General features: G+C 55.0%; 1 protein-coding gene and 1 long non-coding RNA gene across 2 annotated transcripts in view; both read right to left on the minus strand.

The window, feature by feature from the left end:
- Positions 1 to 15,243, minus strand: part of EPHA10 (EPH receptor A10) — a 41,511-nt gene extending 26,268 nt beyond the window's left edge. Inside the window, exons 1-3 of the mRNA XM_033004364.2 lie at positions 15,129 to 15,243; positions 13,836 to 13,900; positions 11,950 to 12,619 (exon numbers count right to left, since the gene is read on the minus strand). Coding sequence (XP_032860255.2) covers positions 11,950 to 12,619; positions 13,836 to 13,900; positions 15,129 to 15,243 — 850 coding nt within the window. The remainder of the gene's footprint in view (positions 1 to 11,949; positions 12,620 to 13,835; positions 13,901 to 15,128) is intronic.
- Positions 15,244 to 18,172: 2,929 nt separating this feature from the next.
- Positions 18,173 to 21,369, minus strand: part of LOC116964501 — a 31,746-nt gene continuing 28,549 nt past the window's right edge. Inside the window, exons 2-4 of the long non-coding RNA XR_006165447.1 lie at positions 20,692 to 20,955; positions 18,850 to 18,904; positions 18,173 to 18,720 (exon numbers count right to left, since the gene is read on the minus strand). This is a non-coding gene — a long non-coding RNA (uncharacterized LOC116964501). The remainder of the gene's footprint in view (positions 18,721 to 18,849; positions 18,905 to 20,691; positions 20,956 to 21,369) is intronic.

A 21,369-nucleotide genomic window follows, 5' to 3' on the forward strand; every position in this document is an offset into this window, starting at 1 on the left:
AGAGCGGATGGCTCTAATCGAGAGGGGAAGGCAACGTCCTCTCTGACGTCTAGTCTGTGCCATAGGGAGAGCAGGGGCAACTGAAGATGCAGAGCTGAAAATGCATGATTTCCTACTCAACTGGCAAGGGACAGCTTTAATTTTCCCTCCCCAGCAGTTCAGACATCTCCACCTCACAGCACCATGAAGCCTGCCCAACTAGATTTTTCCGCCAGCGGCTCCCGGGCATAACCTTCCTCTCCAGCCTGCAACTCAGAGGGGCAGCTCCGAGGATGCCGAAGCTTTTCCTTCACCAGCAAGGATATCAACATTTTCTAAGCCGCAGTTAGCTGCATGTTCAAGTTTTGCCTTAAAAAATGGCAGAAGAGATCCTGATTAATTGGCAGAAGGGCATCAGAGTTTGAGCAGCTTTATCTTGTTAATCGATGAACAGTGATTAAAAGTGACTAAGTGCATCAAGTAGGATAACCTGACTGCAGGACACAGGCTGTGTAAGCTCCAGGGTTGATCGTAGTTGTTGTTCAAGTGAAGCATGGCCAAGATTTTGCATGCAACAGTAAAATGAAGTTATTAATCACTCCGGCAGCATTTACCAGCTGGTCAGCAGCCTTTTACGTTGTGCACTTATGATAGTCAACTGCTGCGGTGATGGGTATCTCGAACAATTAAGTTAACCTTTGATTTCTTTTTGAAGTAGAGGAACATTAACCACACTGACAAGTGGAAAACTGGGACAGAACTACTGTATGATTTGCACAAAGTCATACAAGACAAATAGGACCCAGACCAGGACACGGGTCTCTGGAGGCCCAGCCAGCTCACTGGCTGCACAACCAAAGGCAGCAGTTGATCCTTAAGGACTCACAGCTTTCCTCTGCAAATGCTCTGCATGTTGGTTTACACACGTGCAAAGAAGAAAATTGGCTTTTAACCAAATGAGAGCAAGGACTGAACGCTACTCTAGCGGCTTCTTGGGCAGGCACAGCTCCTGCTAGTGTTCTCCCATGGAGCAGCTAAGCTCAGTGCAGAGCTACTGTCCAGAGAGCATCCCCCTCCCCGCAGACCCCCGGCTTCCACGTGCAATCTTCCTGAGAGCAGAGCCGGGCAGCACAGCCCTGGCTGTAACTGCACTGGCAGCATCTCATCTCCTAGGGAAAAGACAACCTCCTCCAAAAGAGCGGACAGCCTGGGTGAGCAAGTGAAGGTGCAATCCTGTAACTCGGCAAGTTTAAAGGAAATCTGCCACCCCCCGGGGGCTCCACGCCTGGGGACCACGTAGCTGTGGCTGTGCCGCCGGGGGAGACGCCGCGGATGCCAGTGGCAGTGGGAGGGAGGGCAGGATCCCCCCACGCCCGCTCAGCAGAGAATCCTGTGATGGACAAGCTGTGGAAGCAAATTCTACCTCCACAGAGGAAGAGCAGAGGCTCCAGCTCCGTCCTGGCTACGCGATGCTCGGCCGTTCCGCTGAGCCCGACGTGACTCCCCTGCACCTGCACACGGTGTTGGTCCCGCTACCCGCCGAGGCAGTGAAGCTGTCCATCCCTCCCCGAGCGTGTGCGAGCATCCGGCTGCCCTGCGCAACATAGCTGCATCAGCTCCAAAATGTTTTAGTAAATTATGCAGTGGGTTTCAGCAGACAAGTGTGAGCAGCAGCAGAGAAGCATTCACCAGCATTGCCCCAGACACATCACAGGGTCCAGTAAAACCAAAAATCCATTTCCTGCAGCTTATGAGTCTCTTCTAATTAAAAAGTCTTCGTCATTTTGCAGAGAGGAAGGGGCCGAGACCTAAATAAATACTGAAGCTTAGCATAAAATATTAAGAGAACGAGCACAGATGGAAGATTAAATATACTAGGCTGAAATTGCTTCATATCATGGATTTAGGTATAAAGCTACTTAACCTGGACATTTTAATATTAATACAAAAATCAGGCAAAACCCATCAAACGTACTTCCTGCCTGTCTCCATAGCTGGAAAAAAAATGTGTGTGCATGTGTGTGTTCCCTTCTCTGCTTCCCCAGTCACGCCGTGCTATGCCACAGCCACGGACTCGCCTGAAGGTCCCACCTGGGGTGCGGTTTGGGAGGACCCTCCCAAAGACTCTTTCAGGGTGCTGCTCCAGGTCTGCGCTTCTCAGCCCACCCGCATAGAACCGGTGACAGACACTGGCACAGCCTCCCCTCCCCTTCGGCCACGACCCCCTTCCCCTCCTGGACCTGGATATGGACCGCCACAACTCTTGCACCCAGGCCCCGGCCCCGCACCACGCAACGGAGAAGCCACTTCCTCATGAAGACCTTAGTAACGATTCTGTACGTACCGGCGCGGTCTCTGCCAGGAGCGGCCGTGCCGAGGCGCAGCAGCCAGCCCAGGGCAGCCCACGGGCCGAGGGGCCGGCAGCGGATGGAAGGGACCAGCCCCACACAAGCCCCACTAGCACCGGGCGAAGGCCACGGCCTCGGGTCGGTACCCTGGGCACCAGTGGGACAAAGCCCTCGCCGGCCGTGGGCTGCATTCGCTGAGCTCCAGCAACACCCCCGTAGCCACGCTCACCCCTCCTTGCTGTCTGGTATCGTTTTCTTCATATCAGAGTTCGTTGATGTGTTTACATTCCCCTCAGCATTTAGTCTTAATGCTTTTCAGGGGTTCTGCCTTTTTTTTTTTTCCTCCCCAGACTGTCTCAGGTCAGCCTGTTGACCCACAGACCTTGCAGATATCTTCGAAGAAAGAAGAAAACCATGAAGGACACTGCCTGTGTTAGCACTATTGAACTTCATGTTGCTGAACTCCTGCAAATAGTGGAAGAGCTGCGTGCGTGCCAGCATGAATCAATAACGCCTGCAGTTTCACTCAAAACGCCTATACAGTCATTTATAATTAACACTACAACTCGGTTGTGTTCCAAAATCAATTCCTTTCCATTTTTTGTCATGAAATTGTATTTGACAAAGTTCATCTGCTTTTAATGTGTGTTAATTTTCTCTGCTGAAGTAGGCATTCATAAAAATGCTATTTCGGAAAGACAGCAGCTAGAGGAAACAAGCAGCCAGTGCCAGGGGGGTGCCGCATCAAGAGCCAGTAGAGCCCCCAGGGGCCGAGGCAGCCCCGCAGGCTGGCAGTCCCTCTGGTGACGGACAGACTGGGAGCTCTGGGCGCTCCGAGCTCTCCGACCTGCTAGGTGAGGACTGGATGCAACGGTCAAACTTGAAACTGCAACCATCAATACCGGACGAGGAAGAGAAAATACAAGACAAAACTCTACAATGTACTTAGTGTCTCAGCTGCGCTGGTGCCCAGGTTGGATACCAGCCCTCCCCGGGCAGGGCAGCTCCTCCGCGAGCTCCCCGCAGGCAGGCGGGACGCAGGGCCTGGGGTGCTGCGTGCCGGCACAGCCGGGGGGACGGGGCGGCAGCCCCCGAGGAGGAAAGACGGGGCCGGCACCGGAGCGGGCGCCCTGGAAGGGTGGCTGTCAGCAAGCGCCCGCAGGCAGGGACAAGTCGCCCAAAAGCAAACAGGGCACCTTGTGCAAAACACACCAACGGAATAAAGCTTCAGTGGTGTGTGGAGCTGGTGAAAAAGCCTTGTCAACAAATGTCCTTGGGTAATAGAGAGGCTCCCGTCTTCCCCTTACATGCTGGGTTTGCAATCTTGCCTTGTCTTATTGCAAAAACTGTAATCAATACTTCGCAGGCAGAGCACGGTGCCGTTACAGAGCCCCACAGTGAGGAAGCGAAAGAAATTGTGTCCAACCTTCGTGCCTGTGCAAGAGGGACAAAGTCAGCGTGAGGGAGCGATCAATACGAGAGCTGGATCAGGTCTCCAGCTCCTCTTTCCTCGGAACCTTGACTGCCAGGACGGGTATTTCAGGCTGCACCACTCAAAGGAATTCAAAAGCAGCTTGTCTTCTGCAAACTTTTTTTTTTTTTTAATAACTGTATTTCAATAATACTTTTCAGCAGCCTACAGTCCAACATGTTCCCAGCATCTCTGAAATCTTTAGGACAATGCTACTTTATAATTTTTGCCCTTGTTAAATAATTGGAAGAGCACTGAAATGAAAACCTGTGTCCAGAGGCTAGATCTTTGTACTTCTCCAACAATGAACTCTTAATAGCTCGTATTAAATTCACTGATTTGATTCAGGAGAAAATTAAATATCCAAGAAAATTTAGTAAGACAGTCTTGAAATACCTAAAAGAATGCATTTGCTTTAATTCAGTGCTACAGCAGTACTGAACAGAACCTCACTGCTGGTTATGCAGGAATGTTCCTCAAGGACACACCAAAGCAGGCACATCCAGAGCCAACTGCAGTTTGCTGTTGTCTCTTGCCGTTCCTGATGGATCCACCAGATGATTCCCTGCGAAGGCCTGACCGACCGGCTTCTCCAATGCACCCACTCCTGCCAAGTGCTCCACCTCACACAAACTCCCTCAGCCACCGGCAAGCCTTGCTTTCCCCCCGTATTTCAATGGCATAACCAGCACGTCCATCTAGCAGCCAGGTATCTATAACCTTAAGTTTGACAAGAACTCTGCAAACGAATTGTGATGCTTGTAATTTTCTCAGTTGCTTGCTTTAAAATTAAGTGTCATAGAGTAATTTGTGTCTGGCTCTGCCACGATTTCCATAGCCATAATTATTTCAGACACACTGTAAAACAGCAATATAATATCCAATCCTGAATAATAAATATCTCCAAGCTTGATCATTACTCCAAAAGGAGACTGAAGAGAAAGCATATTTTACATGGGTGTTTCATATGCGTGACTGATGGAGAGCAGCACGTACCGTAAGGCACTTAGGGCTACCGCGGAGGCGGCCACTCCAAACTCCTTTAGAACAAAGCTCTCCGCGCCTTCAAACGGCCGCCCCGCCCAGGTCACAGCGGCGCTCCAGCCATGCTCTGCTAGAACACGAGACCCGAGAGGAGAAAGCCAAACCATAATTCAGAAGGGAATCTGAAGTCAAAATTTCCTCGGTGATTATTCCCTCAGCAGCAGGCACAGAGTTTCTCCCACCCGCGGGCGCCCAGCGCAGCCCTGGGGGTGCCGCCCCCCCCCCCCCCCCGAGCGCTGCTCAACCTGCGCCGCGAGCGCGGCCTCTGCCTGCGCGATGCCGGTGGCTGCATCCGCGATGAAAGCAAAACCTGGTGCTTTGTGCAACTTACAGAATCCTGGGAGAAAAAATAAACTTATTATGCATAATACTCAAGCATCAGTCAGAAGATAAAGTAAACTCCAGAAGCACGTACAGGCTTGTAAGCTAATGTATAAAAGATGAAACAAATCCAAAGCCCCGAGCGCTGTACATCTGGATCCATCCTGCTGCGTTTAAATGCAAAAGCAGACCCTAGGCTTCAGAAGGTATCTTTGCACTAAATGACAAAATACTGTAATTCATTATTCTAAATTTCTCTAACTTTCAATTGAGCTATTTATTTTCCATCTAAGGACACTGTAGTGACCTGATGCCTTGCTGGGACACATGCAACACACAGGAAACCATCTTACCAATACCACTTCCCACTCCCACCCCAAACTTTTGCTCAGCAGGAGCAAGCCCTGGCCACACAGCGCACACGTGCGCTCCATTTCCACCAACGCCCTCCAGAAGCAGTCTGCCTGCTCAGGAAGTCTCCAGCTGGTAAGGTCTTCAGATGCTTTCCTGCCTCTTCCTCTGCTTCCAGGCAAAAGAAGTGGCCGATTCCCGGAGCGGCGGGAGGGACTCGGGTTGGTGTGAGGCCTCGTGGCCGTGGGTCCCCAGGCTGCCAGGAGCACGGCCCCCGCCAGCACCCAGAGCCCGCTGCCCCCCGTCCCGCCGAGCCGCAGCACCGCTGCCCGCCGACGCGCTCGGCGGCCACGCAGGACTCGCAAGGACACGAGCCTCGCCCACAGCTTGCTGTCGTTAAGAGAAAAACGGTGGCGGGAGCTCTCAGGGCCAGGCCACTGCTTTGGGACACTTTTTTTTTTCTTTTTTTAAAGTCGATGTCTGCAACTCGCTGGCAGAGGGCAAGGCACCGGCAGCGCCGGGAGGCACCAGCGCAGCCTGGCCGCTGCCTCGGGGCCGCCTGCTCCCCGCGGGACCCCCGAAGCAGAAGCGGTGCGGGCACACGCCCCGCTGCCAAAGCGGCCTGGGGCTCCCGCCATCGGCACAGCCCCCGCCCTGCCTGCCCCTCTTCTCGCCTCCCCGCCGCGGCGTTCCCCTCGCCCGAGGAAGGGGACGGACACACGCTGCCGCCTGCCACCGGCAGCCAAAGGCCTGGCCGTGGGAGTCTCGACGGGCGAGCGCAAAACGAGCGGGTCCAGCGCCAGAGCGATCTCTCTCCTCACGTTCGGGTCGTGATGCTCGGCAGCAAAAAGGCAAGCACTGGGAGGACACCAACGGAAAGACTGCTTTTTTAAAGAGCAAGCACTCTTTCTACTGTAGCACTTCCCCTTGGAAAATAAAAATCAAGGACTTTATCCCAAAACCCGCTTTTTACAGGAAAAAAAACTTCTTTTTAAATTTGCTTAAAACATTGACCGAGTTTATGTCGAAGTAATGGCCGGCAGCAATGAGGAAGCTACTTTATTTCACAGTATTTACAGCTGTGGTTTTGTCCACAAACCTACTAATCACAACAGGCAGGATGATCTTCTCAAAGGCTTTGCTTATGCGTTTGTTCCCCTACTATTCAAGGAGCCGAGCACTGGAAAGATAATATTGACTTTCCTGAGATATCTGTAGCAAGGCACGGTCTGCTGTGAGAAAAGCATTCTCCGTGCTCCCTGGCGCTAGGACAAGAAGTTATAAGCTTAAGTGACTGCAAGGGCAATTTGCATTAGACATGAGGAGAGCGAGGTGCTAGGACAGCCAGCCCGGGCAGGCAGCAAAGGCATCGCTGGGGGGCTCTGAGGGGAGGATGAACACCCGGCAGAGCCGACCCCGGGGAGATCCGCAGCACCCGAGAGCCCCAGCACAGCAGGCAGGGGAGGAGGGAGCAGCCTGGGCGGCTGCCTTTGCAGGGCACAGCTCTGTAAGGAATTACTGGGGAGGGGGCTGGAAATGGGTTAGGAAAACAGCAACAACGTCAGGCCACATCAGAACCCAGGCTGTGCTGTCACAAATCTTGTCTGCTCATTAACAGCAACAATTATAAGCTGCCATAAAGTATAATTATACTACACACCGTGTTAGATTCATCAGGCAATTACAGCCATTAATAACGCACCCCAGCCTGATGAGCAGAGCGGACTTGCAGTTCGGTGTCCTTCATTTTTCAGCAGACCACTGACAAATGCCACAGTAGATCAGAGGAGCCATTTCTTGCTTACTGCACAGTATCGAGCGTGCATTACATTTGGTATCACTTGCAGTTACCACTAGCAAAGACTGCTGTCTTCTAATTAGCGTTGACTCGTGCCTTTCATCTTATCCCTACGTTTCGAGACCAGCAGCCGTGCCAGCTCGCCTTGTAAAGCCCCCGAAGCCCTTCACACCAACATTGCCAGGGATGAACGCAGGCCAGGCTGAAGACTGTCCACTTCAACCAGAGAAAAACAGACACAGACGTGGAGCCTTGCACCAATGGCCACACGTGCTGGAGCCTTCTCCAGAGCGTGCCTGCGCCTGCCCGGGAAAGGCTCCACAGGGGAAGACTTGCCTCCAGCCCTCAACAAGTCCCATTTCCACATAAGCAAACAGGCAAAGCAGCTGGCAGGTTATCTGTGCAAAGAAACGTACAGGAATACCCAACACAGTGGGACAAAGTGTGCAAATCCGCCCAGCCAAGCCTTGTAATCTGTGCTGATTTAACACAAACGTACAGGAAGGGGGTAGGAAAATGAAAAACCCCACAATAGCAACACCTTTCCCCTCTCTATCCTTGAAATTTCTTTTCAGGTGAGCCCTGAAGACCAACATGCTTTATAAGCAAAGGTGCAAAAGAGTAAGTCTAAAGGCTATTATTTTCTTTAGCTTTCTCCCTAAGCAAGATAGGGTAAATCTTCCTTGTGTCCTGCCCATGGCATGTTGAATCCAACAGGCTGCTCAAAAATCCATTCAGGAATGCAGAAAAGGGGAGGAATTCCTATTATTCCCCTTTTCAAGGGAACACTGTGGACATCAGCAGCCGCTCCTCATGCCCTCGGGCTGGCACAAACAGCAAGTCACTGATCTTGTGCAAGGATTTCCTTCCCTGAAAAGCGGCACCACTCACTGCCTATTGCAAGGGAAGAGAAATACACGCACATGTTCAGCTGGACCATGAAACAGAAGCAGCACCGGCCAGGGTGCCCGCACCCGGCCCAGAGCGCTGGGGGTGCCAAACCTGGCCTGGCCACCCACACCAAATTCACCTTAAAACATTGTTTAAAAACCCTGACAAAGCACTAGACGCTATTTCCTCCCTAAAACTGGTTTAAGTTGTGTCAACCCTGCGTAGGCAAGCGATACAGCCCGCTAATTAGCCCATCCTCTACCGGGACGAGCGCGGTGCCGGGCTGCGCCGGTCAGGGGGAGCAGAGCGGGGGCATCTCCCCGGCACGACGGCAGCGCAGAGCCGGCTCCCACTGCTGCTGTCAGAAGCGGAGGGAAATAAATTGAGAAGGAAACTTAGCTACAGCGCAAATTTACGTTTCTGTCAAAGAAGAGTGGCGGACAGCTATTTTTGGAAATTGGTCTCCATCATATTAATTCAACGTCTGGTTGAAGTTGTCTCATTTGCAGCAAATCTGGCTGGTAAATATTAACCTTGGGCTTTGTTGAAATTCTCCTTGCAGATATTACAAGGGATTGGATGGAAAAGATGAAGCAGAAAGAGACAACTTTACAGCAAATGTCAGGCAGATCCTCCGCATCACAGTTGCATTTACACAAAAGCTCTTGCAATGCACCACAAAGTAAATGGCATGAAGGGGCCACAGTTCATGCCTGGTAAAATTAAGGGTAAAAAGACATCAGCGCTGAGAAGCCTACCGAAAACAAAATAGGGCTGGACAGGTGATCATCCACAGTGCAACAGGACTTCTCCCTTGCCTGCCGTGCATCTGCTGTAAATAGGTTTTAAGATCAGAGTAAGCACAGACCAGCATCTGGCTATAGATATATATTAGACAAGAAAAGCAGTCTAAATGTATTTACAGTGACAGAACCTCAGCTCTTATTTGAGAATAGATGTTAAACAGATGCTAAAGCTGCTCGGTTCCACCCTAGAGATGGCTGCATTTCAACAATCACCAAAATGATTCATCAGAAATGTGCAAACCCATGGAAGGCTGTTGGGTACGCTGGGGCTTCTTCAGAGAAGTGGTGTGATATAGAAAGATGGACAGTAAAAAGGCTCAGCTTTCTCGCAGCATTAATTAGCAGTGCCATAAATCCTATTAGGCTTTCTAAATCTCTCCTAATTTCACTGTGAGGATACAAATGTTCCCTCAGCAGCAGGATGATTTCAGCACTTAAATCACGGTTACGGGGGTACTAGCTTTGTGATTTAGTTCAAACAGCTTCCCCGGTTCAGCGGGAAATGGAGCTCGTTCTTTCCGCAGAGGAGCCCGCAGCTCCCGCACCCACGGGCCCCAGCCCCACGCCAAGGGTGCCGGCAGCACCAAGACCCCCCGTGCCCCCCGCCCCGGCCGGGACCCTCACACAGCCCCTCTGCCCGGCGCGCGCAGCCCCGGGGGACACCGTGGCGTGCTGCGGCGCCAGAGCACGAGGGCAGAGCAGTGCCCAGCCGTGAGGTGGCACAGGGAAAACTTCTCCTTCGCTTCTGCCATCCAACCTCCTTTCGATTTAGAACCCACGAAGCTGCACCAGACGCTTGGCCCTAAGCACCAGCCCGGCCCCGGCCGGCGGGCGGGCCCCGCGGGAGCACCCACACGCAGCCACCCCAGCAGTCAGAGGGGTGAGCAGGCGACTAATGTCAGACACCAGCACGTCCCAAGCCGCAGGCACAGCCAGAAAGTCCCTGGGGAAGACTGAAGGATAAGGGAGAGGGCCAGGAGCTGCGAAGCTGCACCCAAGGCAGCCTGGAGAACCGCCAGGCACCCCTGGCAGCAGGAGGGGGGTCAGCCCCCCGGCTGCCCCTGTGCCCCAAAGCCAGACCTTCAACAAACACAGGGTCCAACCTCCCACGGCCCCAAGAGCTGCAAGAGAAACTGTGGCCAAGAAGTTTCGCTGGGAGGAGGATCGAGCGGACTCGTACCCGCTGAGCCCTCCAAAGGCGCCTCCATGGGACCCCGGCAGTGGAGCCAGATTTGCTGTGCCATCACCTGGCTGCTTTAACATCCCCCAACTCTCACCGTATCTACCTGCCTCCAGCTCAAGGGCTTTTGTCCTTGTTGAAGAATTTCCACAGCCCTGTATGCTTTTATGAGAAATCTTTTAAAGTTATTCACTTAGCACTATGCTAATGCAGGGCTCTAAAACAAACCAAAAACTCAACCCTTAAAAACTATTTTCTGATATTTGACCAGACATCAGACGCTGCTCCACAGAGAGTGACTAATGACCTGCTTTCTGTGAGAGGGGGGAAAAACTTAATTATGTCCATTAAATCACTTCAAATATTTTTCCTTAGAGAATATGAATTATTTAAACTCAACATAGAGAAATCTGAAACATTAGCAAAAGCCTTCTGGGACTTGCTATGTAAATTCCCACTCCAAACAGATGGGGAAAGCATGGCAAGCTGCCATGCAGCCACTGAAGCAATGAACAGCAGTGAGATTTCAATTCGATAGTTTTAATAAGGTCTTCTTAAGGAGAGCACCAAGTGAATAGCCACTACCCAGAGCACCAGGAAAGGCTTCCCACCTCCTGGAGGAAGGCGGCACAGGTGGCACAATTCAAATCTGAAAAGCCTCAGGTAGGTCCTGAAGGGCAGACCTGATCCTCAGGGGAAGCTCACTCTCCTACTGTATCATACACCTCAAACACGGGGGAACTGTTTGAGACTTTGTCTATTTTCTTCTCAATCTATTTTCTACCAGGTGAAAAGGGAGAGCTCCACGGGATCACCTGGACACCAGGCACAGCAGCAAACAGTCTTTCCAGGCACACCTTACTGAAGAAAGCATCTCCTCTCACACGTCCCCGCTGGCGGCCTGACCTCTCCCTGCCCCGGAGGAGCTCTGCTAACAGGGCAGCCGCGCATGCTGCCCGTTAATTACGCTGCCCGTTAACGACGGGCAGCCAGTTACACCTTTCAAAGAGCCGCTGGTGCTGACGGTCAGAGCGGTGGCCGCTCCCGGGGCAGGAGGTGCACCCCTGCACCGCACGCAGAGCAGCCCCGCTCGCCCCGCACCGCTGCCGAGGCTCCCGAGGCCACGCTGAGCTGGGACGAGGTCCTGAGCGGGACGGTGCCCGGGGGGAGGCATCGCCTGGCACCTCTCTCCTTCCAGCTCGCACTCTGCGAGAGGAGGAGTGTGGCAGCCGGGATCCCGCACTCAGCGCTGAGCCCGCGCCCGGCTCTCGCCTGCCTTTGAACGCGAGATAGAGCAGTGACAGCACCAGGGTCATTAGAGGGACACCCGTTAAGGTAGAGGTTATACCCACTTTTACAGCAGTCATTAAACACAACCTTGCAAGCTGTAAAGTCACCGAATTAAGTTGTGTCTAAAGCATGACAATGGGGATATTAATGTTCTAGAGTAATTTTATAGTTACAGATAAAGCTGTGGAAAATGCCTGGTGGTATTCACAGCTTTGGCACTTGTGCCCAGCCAACACTGTGCTGCAGAGCAGCTACCAGCAATGCGCCCCATTTACCCAATTGCCACCCTTCAAATTAAGGTCTGGCTGTTAGCTGGGGAGCTGCTATCAACTACAAGAATCATATTGCTGACAAAAGGCAATTCCAGTTGTCTGAGCTGTGCTCAGGTACCGGGCAGACTGGAGCAGTCTGGCAGCAACACAGACTGACACCAACAAAAACTGCTAGAGGATATCAACTGCCACTTTTACCTCTGCATCCCCCGTCCTTCTCCTCGAAGCCGGGACCACACGTGCACTTCCCAATGGGGACCAGCCACTCGCCCTCCGCGCTGCAGTGCATCCGGGGGGGATTATCCACGTCCACTTCAGCGTGAGCGACACAAGTGCCCTTAACTTCCACCAAAGTCGCGAAGGCTGTCTCTGCCACCGTGTCCGGAAACACGGCCAGGTTCTGCACGGTGGCCAGGCACTTCTTGTAATAGACCCTCACAGAGACCAGCGCCACACAGGCACCCACGTCCTGGAAGCCCAGGTGGAAGCCTCTCTTGCTCAGGTGCCCGATCTCCCTCAGCTCAGTGTTCAGCTTCATCTTACGCTCACCCAGGTCCCCCTGTGTGAAGCTCTCGTCAGCAGCAATGGTGTCGATCTTGGTGTGCTTGCTCTCACGGACACTACGGCCCAGGTCAGTGTCAGACTCGACGTAGTACAGATTGAAAGTCTCCTTGCAGGTGCCTGTCACACCAGGGATGCTGTTGCAGTCCCGCAGGGTGAATTTCAGCTCAATGAAGATCCGCTGGCCGTCGCGCCTGGCAATCCAGCCCGTCTGCAGCCAGTTGTTCTGGTTTGGCTCCATGACGTTGCAGACCTGGTACGTGCGTATTGGCTTGTAATCCTCATCCACGCCGCTGATTTCTTCCCACTGGGGAAAGAACACAACGGGCTGTAACAGCTCAGGAGCTGCCATGAGCAAGAGCCAGCCGCCCTGGCAGAAACACACCCATCAGTATAAACATCACCACCACAAGCCTCTCCACCTACCATATATATCATAGGCACTAAAAGTCCTTAGCCCACCACAACCACAAGCCGTGGTAACACAGCCGTGCTGCTGGACCACCTAACACCTGAGCTCTTTGCAGAGGTGCAAGCACAGAGACACAACGTGAGAGCACTGGCATCAGATCTTCTAAAACAAAGACCAATATGAATCTGGACACATCATCTGCTGAGAAGCCAGAGCCCTTATCTCCAACACATGCCTTGAATTTTCTGTCCCTGGGAAGGTGTATCTGCACAGCATTATCCCACAGCGCAATGCCAGATGGGGCTGGGCTACCCAGAGAAGTCGAAGATGGCCAAGGAGCTGCAACACCAGTCACAACATCACACAAGGGCAAACATCTTTGTGAAGAGCAGCAGCAGCTTCTCTGTCAGGAGTTTTTTAGCTGGAACAGGACAAATCCTCCAACTACAAGTGGAACAGTATTTCCCCAAAGTTACCAGCAGAGATTCCGATTACTGAAATGATGATTCAACCCTCACAGCCTTAAGGATGACCTGGCAACTTCCCAAAGCAATTCTTTCTGGGGGTAAATTTACGCAAGATTGCCAAATGTACCCAAAACAGAGTTTCTTCTGCAGACTAACAGCTGGGCAATGCAGATGACTCCGGGATCTATCACTATTCCTTCTGAACGCTTTATTTCCATTCTGGAAAATAAACCCAAAGCATCAAGGAACACAACTCTTGAGATGCAGAGCTCCTGGCGACCCCACCCCAGCCCTCCTCCAAGAGCTGACTTGGCCCTCAGGAGCTCGCACTGGCATGCAAGCTGCAATACAAAGCCTTACCTGGCTGGGGTCTATTTGCTATCACAGAAGTGTAAAATTCGCTTTGAGGGGCTGTTCCACGTTGGTTGTGCCGCTCACATAACCAACGCCTCCCTTCTCGCTCTGCTCCCCAGGCTGCCCAGCGCTGGTCAACGCCACAGCTCGTGCCACCCAGCTGCCCACACACCCTCGGCCGGAGGGGACCCCGTGGCTGCCAGCCCCCGCCACCAGCCCCACGTGCGGAGTTCAAACGCTGCTGAGCGCCAAACGGCAGAGCAGAGGGACAGTCCCGCCGCTGCACTTACCCCATTCGATGGGTGCGAGGTCCAGCCCAGCTCTGCTTGCGATTCCTTCGAGTCCAGCAGGACAACTGCAGGGAAGACAACGCGTGAGAAAGCAAACTCGCGAACGCAGGCAATGCCGGCAGATCCCCCGGCCGGCCCGCTGGGGAGCTCAGCGCCGCGCATCCCTCCCCGCACGCCTGCCTGAGCGGCCGGTCGGGTCCCAGGGCGCCGCGAGCAGCTCCTGCCCCAGCTCCACCAGCCACCGCGCAGGGCTCAAGCTGCTGAGCTCCAGGCTGCGCACCCCCACGGCTGTGCCACGAGCACCCCAACCTAACGAGGCTGCTCCCCCCGGGAAGGCTGCGGGCCTTCCCAAGGGACTCTGCCGGACCAGCCCTCGACACCACCAGCCGGTGCCGCGGCTGCACCACGCCCGTAGCATCCGCATCGCCTGGAACTGAAAGGTACCCGGGCAGCTTCGAAACAGGGATTTCCTTGAAAGACAGCGTGCCATCCTTCTTCAGCTCATTCATTCTCCGTTTGGCAGGAGGAGACGTTTCCCCCAGATTCACAGTTTAGCCACCCTTCCGACAGAAGCTCTCCCCGGCTGGTAAGTTGTGTCTCGCCCCCAGCTTCGAGACACGGGACAACCCGTGGGAGCGCCCGTGGCACAGGCGAGCGCTCCGGGACGCGCTTCCCGGCGGCGCGGCGCGGCCGGGCTGTCCGCGGCACCGCAGCCCCTGCGCCCACAGACCTTCGGGGCTCGATCCATCTCCCCGCGTCGCGGCCCTCCCGCACCCGCAGCGGGGCTCAGCGCTGCCCCCCCAGAACCGCTGCAGCCGCCCGGTACCGGCAGCGCTGCGCGGGCAGCGGCCGCCGCCGGAGCTCGTCCCTCCCAGCGCCCCTGGAGATCGTGGGGACCGGGACGGCCGAGCCCCCGAGCCCCGGGACCCCCCGTCCCACTCCTCCCGCGGGTCCCCGCTCCCCTGAGACCGACGGCACACCCGCCCCACGGAGCCGCCGCCGCGCCCCGGCCACCCCGGGGGGAGGAAGGGGAAGCGCACCCGGCCCCGCCACCGAGCCGCGCCGGGCACCGCAACGCGCCGCGGAGCGGAGCGACCGTGGCCGGAGCCGGTGCGGCGGCACCGAGCGCCGAGGCCGCCGGGCACGGGGGGCGGGCGCGGCGCGGCGCGGCCGGTGGTGCCGGAGCACCGGGGACACGGCTCGGCCAGGAGTGCCGGCGCAGCGGGAGCCGCGCCCGCGCCGCTCCGCCCGGTGTCGGTCCCGGTGTCGGTCCCGGTGTCGGTCCCGGCTCACCCTGCTCGGCGGCGGCGCGGGGCAGCACCGGCAGGAGCACCGACACCAGCGGCAGCAGCACCGGCAGCAGCAGCAGCGCCCCGGGGAAGCCGCCGCCGCCGCGCGCCGTCGCCATGGCGCTACCGACTCCGCGCGCCCCGCGCCGCCGCCGCGCTCCGGCCGCCGCGCCCCGCCCCCGGCCCGCGCAGCCAATCCGCAGCGGCTGCCGGGGCGCTCGGCGAGAAGGGGCGGGGCGAAGGCGGGCACCGCGGCGCCGTTCACTCTGAAGCCTACTGATGGCAGCTGTGGGCTGGTCCCCGAGCAGCTGCGAGCCGTGGGGCACCTGCGGGAAGGGGCCGAGCGCAGCGGGGCTGAGCTTTGGGCCGCCTGGTGCCCCTGCTGAGGGTAGGGACTGCTGTCCCCAGGGGAGCCAAAGCACTGCCAGGTACCGCCAGCCCCTGCCAATGCTGAGACGCCACAGCCTTGTGGTCACAGCCATAGTTAGCAGTGCTGTGCCCCCCCCCCCAGCAGATGATATTTGCTCCCTGCTGCCACTAACGGGCTGTCAGAGGCAAGTCAGAGCCTTATTTCTGCACTGCAGGGCCCAGGAGAGCAGCGGGGCAGGTTCCCAACTGCCCTTGACTGCCAACAATGCCGGTTTTGTGTCAGTCCCTCAGTTCTGCCTTTCAGGGCTGAAATTTGATTCCCAGCTTCGTCTCAGGGTCTTGCAGCCACTGTAGAAGTCAGAGTGGCCAGAAAGGAACCCCAGGAGAAGGGAGCCCAGGCCGGGCAGGTCCTGGCTGCCCTGAACCCAGGGCAGCACTGCGGCAGCAGCAATGGCACGGGGAGGCTGCGGGGAGGCTGCCCGGGCTGGGGGAGGCAGCTCCCGGCTCGCTGCGGGCGAGGTGTGTGCTGCTGGGCCCACAGCCTCCTGCACCGGGGGAGGAAATCAGCAAGGTTTGATTATTGCTAATTGTAGGTGTTGCAGGTCCCTGCAAAATTTAGTCAGGCTGAACGCCCATCAGTTTCCCACCTGATGGCTGATACCGTGACGCCAAAGCTTGCTTATGTAGCAACACTTGTTCCTGTGGGATGTTCCCTCCGGTGTGATTATGTGCTGTCAAATGTAAAACATTGCAAGTCTGGAATAAAAATACTGAGTCTCCATCTGACACAGCCTGGCTGGGCTATGGCACCCCATGCACGGCCCCTGTTTGCAGTGGTGGGTGCTCAGAGCGCACCCCACACCCCGCAGAGGGGCACCCTCAGCCCTTGCCGTCGCTGCTGGATCCCCGCTGCCACAGATGCCCCCCCGGTGCAGGATGCTGGCTCGTCAGGCATGAGGAGCACCCAGAGTTGTGTCCAGACACGGAGAGCTGAGGGCTGAATGGTGCTGGCAGCTAAACCAAAACCCCCGTGAGAAATGAGCGGGGCAGGGAGGGCTGCTGGGCGGCAGCAGCCCGGCGAACGTGCCCATGCGAAAGCTGGCGGAGGGCACGGCGCTGCAGCATCGTGTGTCTGCACAAACACGCTGCACATAAGCATCGGAGAGCGTTAGGCACTAGAACCTGGACGGCAGTGCCTCACACTTGCAGAAGTTTGCTGGAGCAGGTATCCTGCTGAAGCCTGCTGCCAGACTCAGATTTGCACATTGCATAATGAGAATAATTAGACATGGTAATTGCAGTTCATTTGCCTCATGCCTCAGCTTCTAAGTTCTCTCTTCCTGAAGTCAGTAAGACCACCCATGTGAACACATTTCACCATATCTGAAAGTACCTGCAGGATCAGGACTCCTGAGCAACCCAGGTACCAGCTCAAAACTCCAAGCACAATGTTTCTTTAACCTGTTCCACAGGCATCTTGCCTTTCCAAGCTTTTTTTTTAACACCTAAGGCATGTTTGCTTTTGAGAGGTTTGGAAGGCACTGCATCTGAGTGTAGATCTGTTGGAAAGCTCGGGCTCTTGGCCAGCTCAGAGGAAGATGCTGCTGCTGTGACCATTCCACAGAAATGGAGGGAACATTTTTCAAGCATGATGAGTATTCACAATTGGATTTGACAATATATACCTCTCATATTTCTACTTGCTCTCCATGTCTTCCAGCGCTCCCACCCCAGGGCACCAGCCCCCCATATTCCAGCTCAGCCCCAAAAACTGCTGTTCAGCTGCCACATTTGCTGTAACCTGGCAGATCCGGGGAGACCCATAAGGGGACGCAGACAGCCCCACCGCACGCCTGAAGCTGCGGGGTTTCCAGCTCCCCCTCTATTTCCCAGTCCCTCTTGAAACACGGCCACTACCTTTTCTCTGTGTTAACTTGACCAGCCAGAAAATCCCTGTCCATTTATCAATGCTCTTTGTGGCTGGGAGAGCTCAGCCTGGCCGGTGCTTTGCTGCGGTGCTGCCGCAGCGCACCAGCGCTTCCAGCCTGGCCAGCGCGCCCGGGCGAGCCCGGCGTACAGTCCTGGTGACCGGGACCACAAGTTCATGTGATTAAAACTCTCCCTCCATCACATTACAGGGCAGGGAAGCAAAAGACAGGGTGTATTTATAATCTTCCTCCAGTGGAAACCAGAAGAAGTGACCCATTATTACTGGAGATCTTTCAAGCCACCGAGGAAGAAAAGTGATATTTAGTTGTTGTTAAAGGCTCATAACTACATAACAATTTCATGCTATGTTAACTTCTAGGTTTTCTTTCGCATATAAATTTTTAAGGAGTAAAATAGAAAAACCCAGGCACTTGACCTTTAATCACAGTTATTTGTGTGATCAGTCAAGTGTGGGAAAAAGCTAGTTTGTGCTTGAAAGATGCCCTTTAAAACTAGATTGCTCTAATATGACACACAGCTCACATGGTGTAATATATGGGATCTCACTTACCAGTCTCTGGGGCACAACAGGCTCCCATTTAGTATTCATACACGGGAGCTTGCTGCTGGTACGTTGGAAGGTATTAATGTTGTGAAGCAAAGCGATACAAACCCCTGGGATAGCTCCATTCACCACCGAGCCCCGCGGGAGGTATACGCATTCATGTCACTGAAGAACCAAACAGGGAAGAGTATTTTCAATGTATATTGAGGATTTGATGTTAAGAGATGTGTTTCATTAGAAGAAGGCTATGTCATGCTAATAGAGTACAAAGCTTTTCCATTTATCTGAAATATTATTTCAAGCACTTATAAAAGCTTAATATGAGAACAGCCAGAGGTATTTTAATTACGATTTTGAAGTATCATGTTGTTTTGGGGAAACGATCTCATAAATTTTTCTTTGGCAAGACTGGAAGACTGAAAGCCATTGCTGGGGTGAAGGAAGCAGAGCAGCCTTTTAATTTGAGGCTATTGGATTTATTCCTACCAGGTACAGGTGATGGCCAGGGCAGGGCCGCTGAGCCCGGAGACGGGCTGCGGTGCAGCCAGGGCGGTGCCGGGGCCCCGGCCCCACAGCACACCGGCCCTCATCTCCTGGAGCAGCGGGGCCAGGGGCCAGCCTCCCTAAGCGGAGGAGGAGGAACACACCCGGGTTGTCCGGTCACCTCTGTCACTCACGGCCAGCGCTCAGTCCCCCGCCCGACTCCCCAGGGCCACCAAACCACGGGATGAGCCTGCAGAGACAGCAGTGGGAAAGCAAAGACGGCTGGTTGTCCAGGCTCCAGATTGCCGGGGGAACTTCTGCAAAGAGCTGGGCCCAGCACGGCCCAGGAAATGTGTAATTCGCCGAGCTGAGCTATTACCTGCTGTAAGTGGAGACAGAAGGATAGTTTTGAAACCACAGTGAAAATAACCCTCCTGGAAAAAAAAAAAAAATCAATACAAACACCAAGGAAAGAGGATCAGAATCTGAGACCATCAATTCCTGAGATAAAGAGTTGAAAGTCTCAGTGGGAGGACAGCCAGATCTGGACTGAAAAACAAAACTTTGTTTCTTTTGCTGACAAGTGACTTTTTATGCGAAAGGACAAAGGAGCCAGGAGGATGCGGGCCTTGGTATGTGGCTGTGAGAGCTGCCCTTGAAGAAAGAAGGAGCAGGCAGAAACCTCACGGAAGCTCTTCCACCTCTCCTTCTTCTTCCACACTTTAAAGGATTTTCATACAACGGAAAACCAGGGATTTGTGCCATTTCATGCTGTTTTGGGCATGTCACAAAAACATGCGCCCGGATGAGTTTTGCTTCTTCTGCTGTGACGAGGCCGGAGTCAGAGCCGAGCAGGCAGCAGCACCACAGCACAGATGTACGTGGCATTAAGTAAATTCTGCCCCAGCAGAGCGGTGCAGTTGGAGCTGCCCGCAGGACCCGCACCCAGCACCTTCAGCACCTCGCCAAGCTGCCGCGCCGGCCGGTCCCGGGGCCCAGGCAAGGGCCTGCGCCACCTCCTCGCTGCTAACCGGTAGAAATTGCAGCGAAAAGAAAAGCTAATGTAAAGCTTCCCCATAAACCTCATGACCAAAGCTGCACAGCCCTGTATCATGGGCTGCAAAAGGAAAAGACTCTGTGTATTAATGCCTTTTGCCGTCTATGTTGTTTGTCTGAAAATACAAGCAAGCAGAGCTACGCATTTGTTTTCAACGGCTTAATTTTTCTGTCAGATGTGTCCTCTTTGCTTCAGGATCTCTGTACTATAAATGTTTTGCAGCAGCTCTTTAGCTTTTAAGGTAATCACATAAAAGATCCTTGACTACATAAAGGCAGCTAATCTGAGTAAATCCCTTTAAGCATCTTTACATTTCTTGCTAATAGATTTCTAGGCAGCCCACAGAGATCCATGTTCTAGAAAATAATGTAAAATATAGTGTCTAAATTTTTTAAATGCCTCACATTCATCATATGCTGAGAAAACCCAGAGCTCCAGGCAGCATAAGATCATGGCACTTATATAAGTAATATTCCGTTCTGTCATCATCAGTATGAAACCCAGCCTTTCACTGGGGGCAAGGATCCATTCAGCGTTAAATTCCAACTCAACCGGAGACAAATTATCACGCTATTAATTAGAGCCAGACAGGAGGGATCGAGGCGCTGCAATCTGGTGACAGCATCTGAAGGGCAAGCCGAGGCACTCACCGAGCTCGGGAGCTGCGCGGGGAGCGCATCACCCTCTGCCCACCTCACCCCGCGCCCCGGAGCCGGGGGGGGGGGGCTCGCAGGGGGCGATGCCAGGCCGAGCTCTCCGCTGCGCAGAGCCCAGCAGCGGGCAAAGGCGAGAGGTGAGCGCCAACTGCTGTGCAGAAGCAGGTCCCCCCCAGCGCCCCGAGCCCCTCCTGCCCCTCGGCCCCAGGCCCTTCCCACCCCTCCGCCTGCTCCCTCTGCCACAGCCGGGCAGCGGTGCTGTGTCCCCGCACCCCGCCGCGCAGCAGCCTCGTCCCCTGCTTCCTACCCGGGGGGGGCTCAGTGCTCATCGCCCGCAGCCCGGAACCCCACACGCGCCCGACACGGGCGAGTTACTGTCAGCACGTAAAGAGTGCCTGGGCGAAATGCTCGTGTGCTTTGTCTTGCTGTCACTTTGCACCTGCGTGCAACAGCTCCCCTTGTGCTGCTCCGTCCCCTGCCCCGCAGCAGCGGGCAGCACTGCCCTCACCCCGCCGGCCGCCTGACCCGCTGCCGTCCTGTCCGCGCGCGCTGGGCACGGGCCTGTCCGTCTGTCTCCGTCCCTGGTCGCACCAGTGGCCTTGGCCGGGGCGGCGAGCGCCGCAGCAGCGGCTGGGAATGCCGTGCGGAGCGGCCGTTCCTCGGGAAGTTCGTCCTCTCGCTGCTTACGCACGGCTGGAAGCCACACGCCTGTCCCAGGTGCCCCAGCCCGGCGTGAACCCTCGTGCCGCCTTCAGCTCCGGGCACAACACTCCTGTAAGGGAAAACCCGCCTATTTTAAGAGCCATCTGATGTAATTATCTCTGTGCAGGAGGATACACGAGTGCAGACGGGCCACTAAATTCTGCAGATTTATTGCCTGCATTAATTAGCCTCTCTCTGCCATTCCCAAGGGATTCGGACCCACAGCCATTCAGCTCTGTGTCAGTGGCACCTGGGGACAGGGGTGCGTGGCAGAGCTGGAATCTGTGATGAGAGCACGAGGCCAGCGAAGCCGGCGGCTGCTGGGGGAAGGCAAGCCCAGCACCCTCGGGCTCCCCTTCAGCAGCATCCGGGGGGCAGCACCCAGGGGTCTGCCCAGGCTCCCCTGGCCCCTCCTGCCCCTCCACAGCCGTAAGCGGGTTTGGGATGTGGCTGGGCAGAAACCCACCCACGGCAGGGGGCTGGC

Source organism: Tyto alba, unplaced genomic scaffold (assembly GCF_018691265.1).
Source record: "Tyto alba isolate M040663 unplaced genomic scaffold, T.alba_DEE_v4.0 Super-Scaffold_20, whole genome shotgun sequence".
NCBI lineage: Eukaryota > Metazoa > Chordata > Aves > Strigiformes > Tytonidae > Tyto > Tyto alba.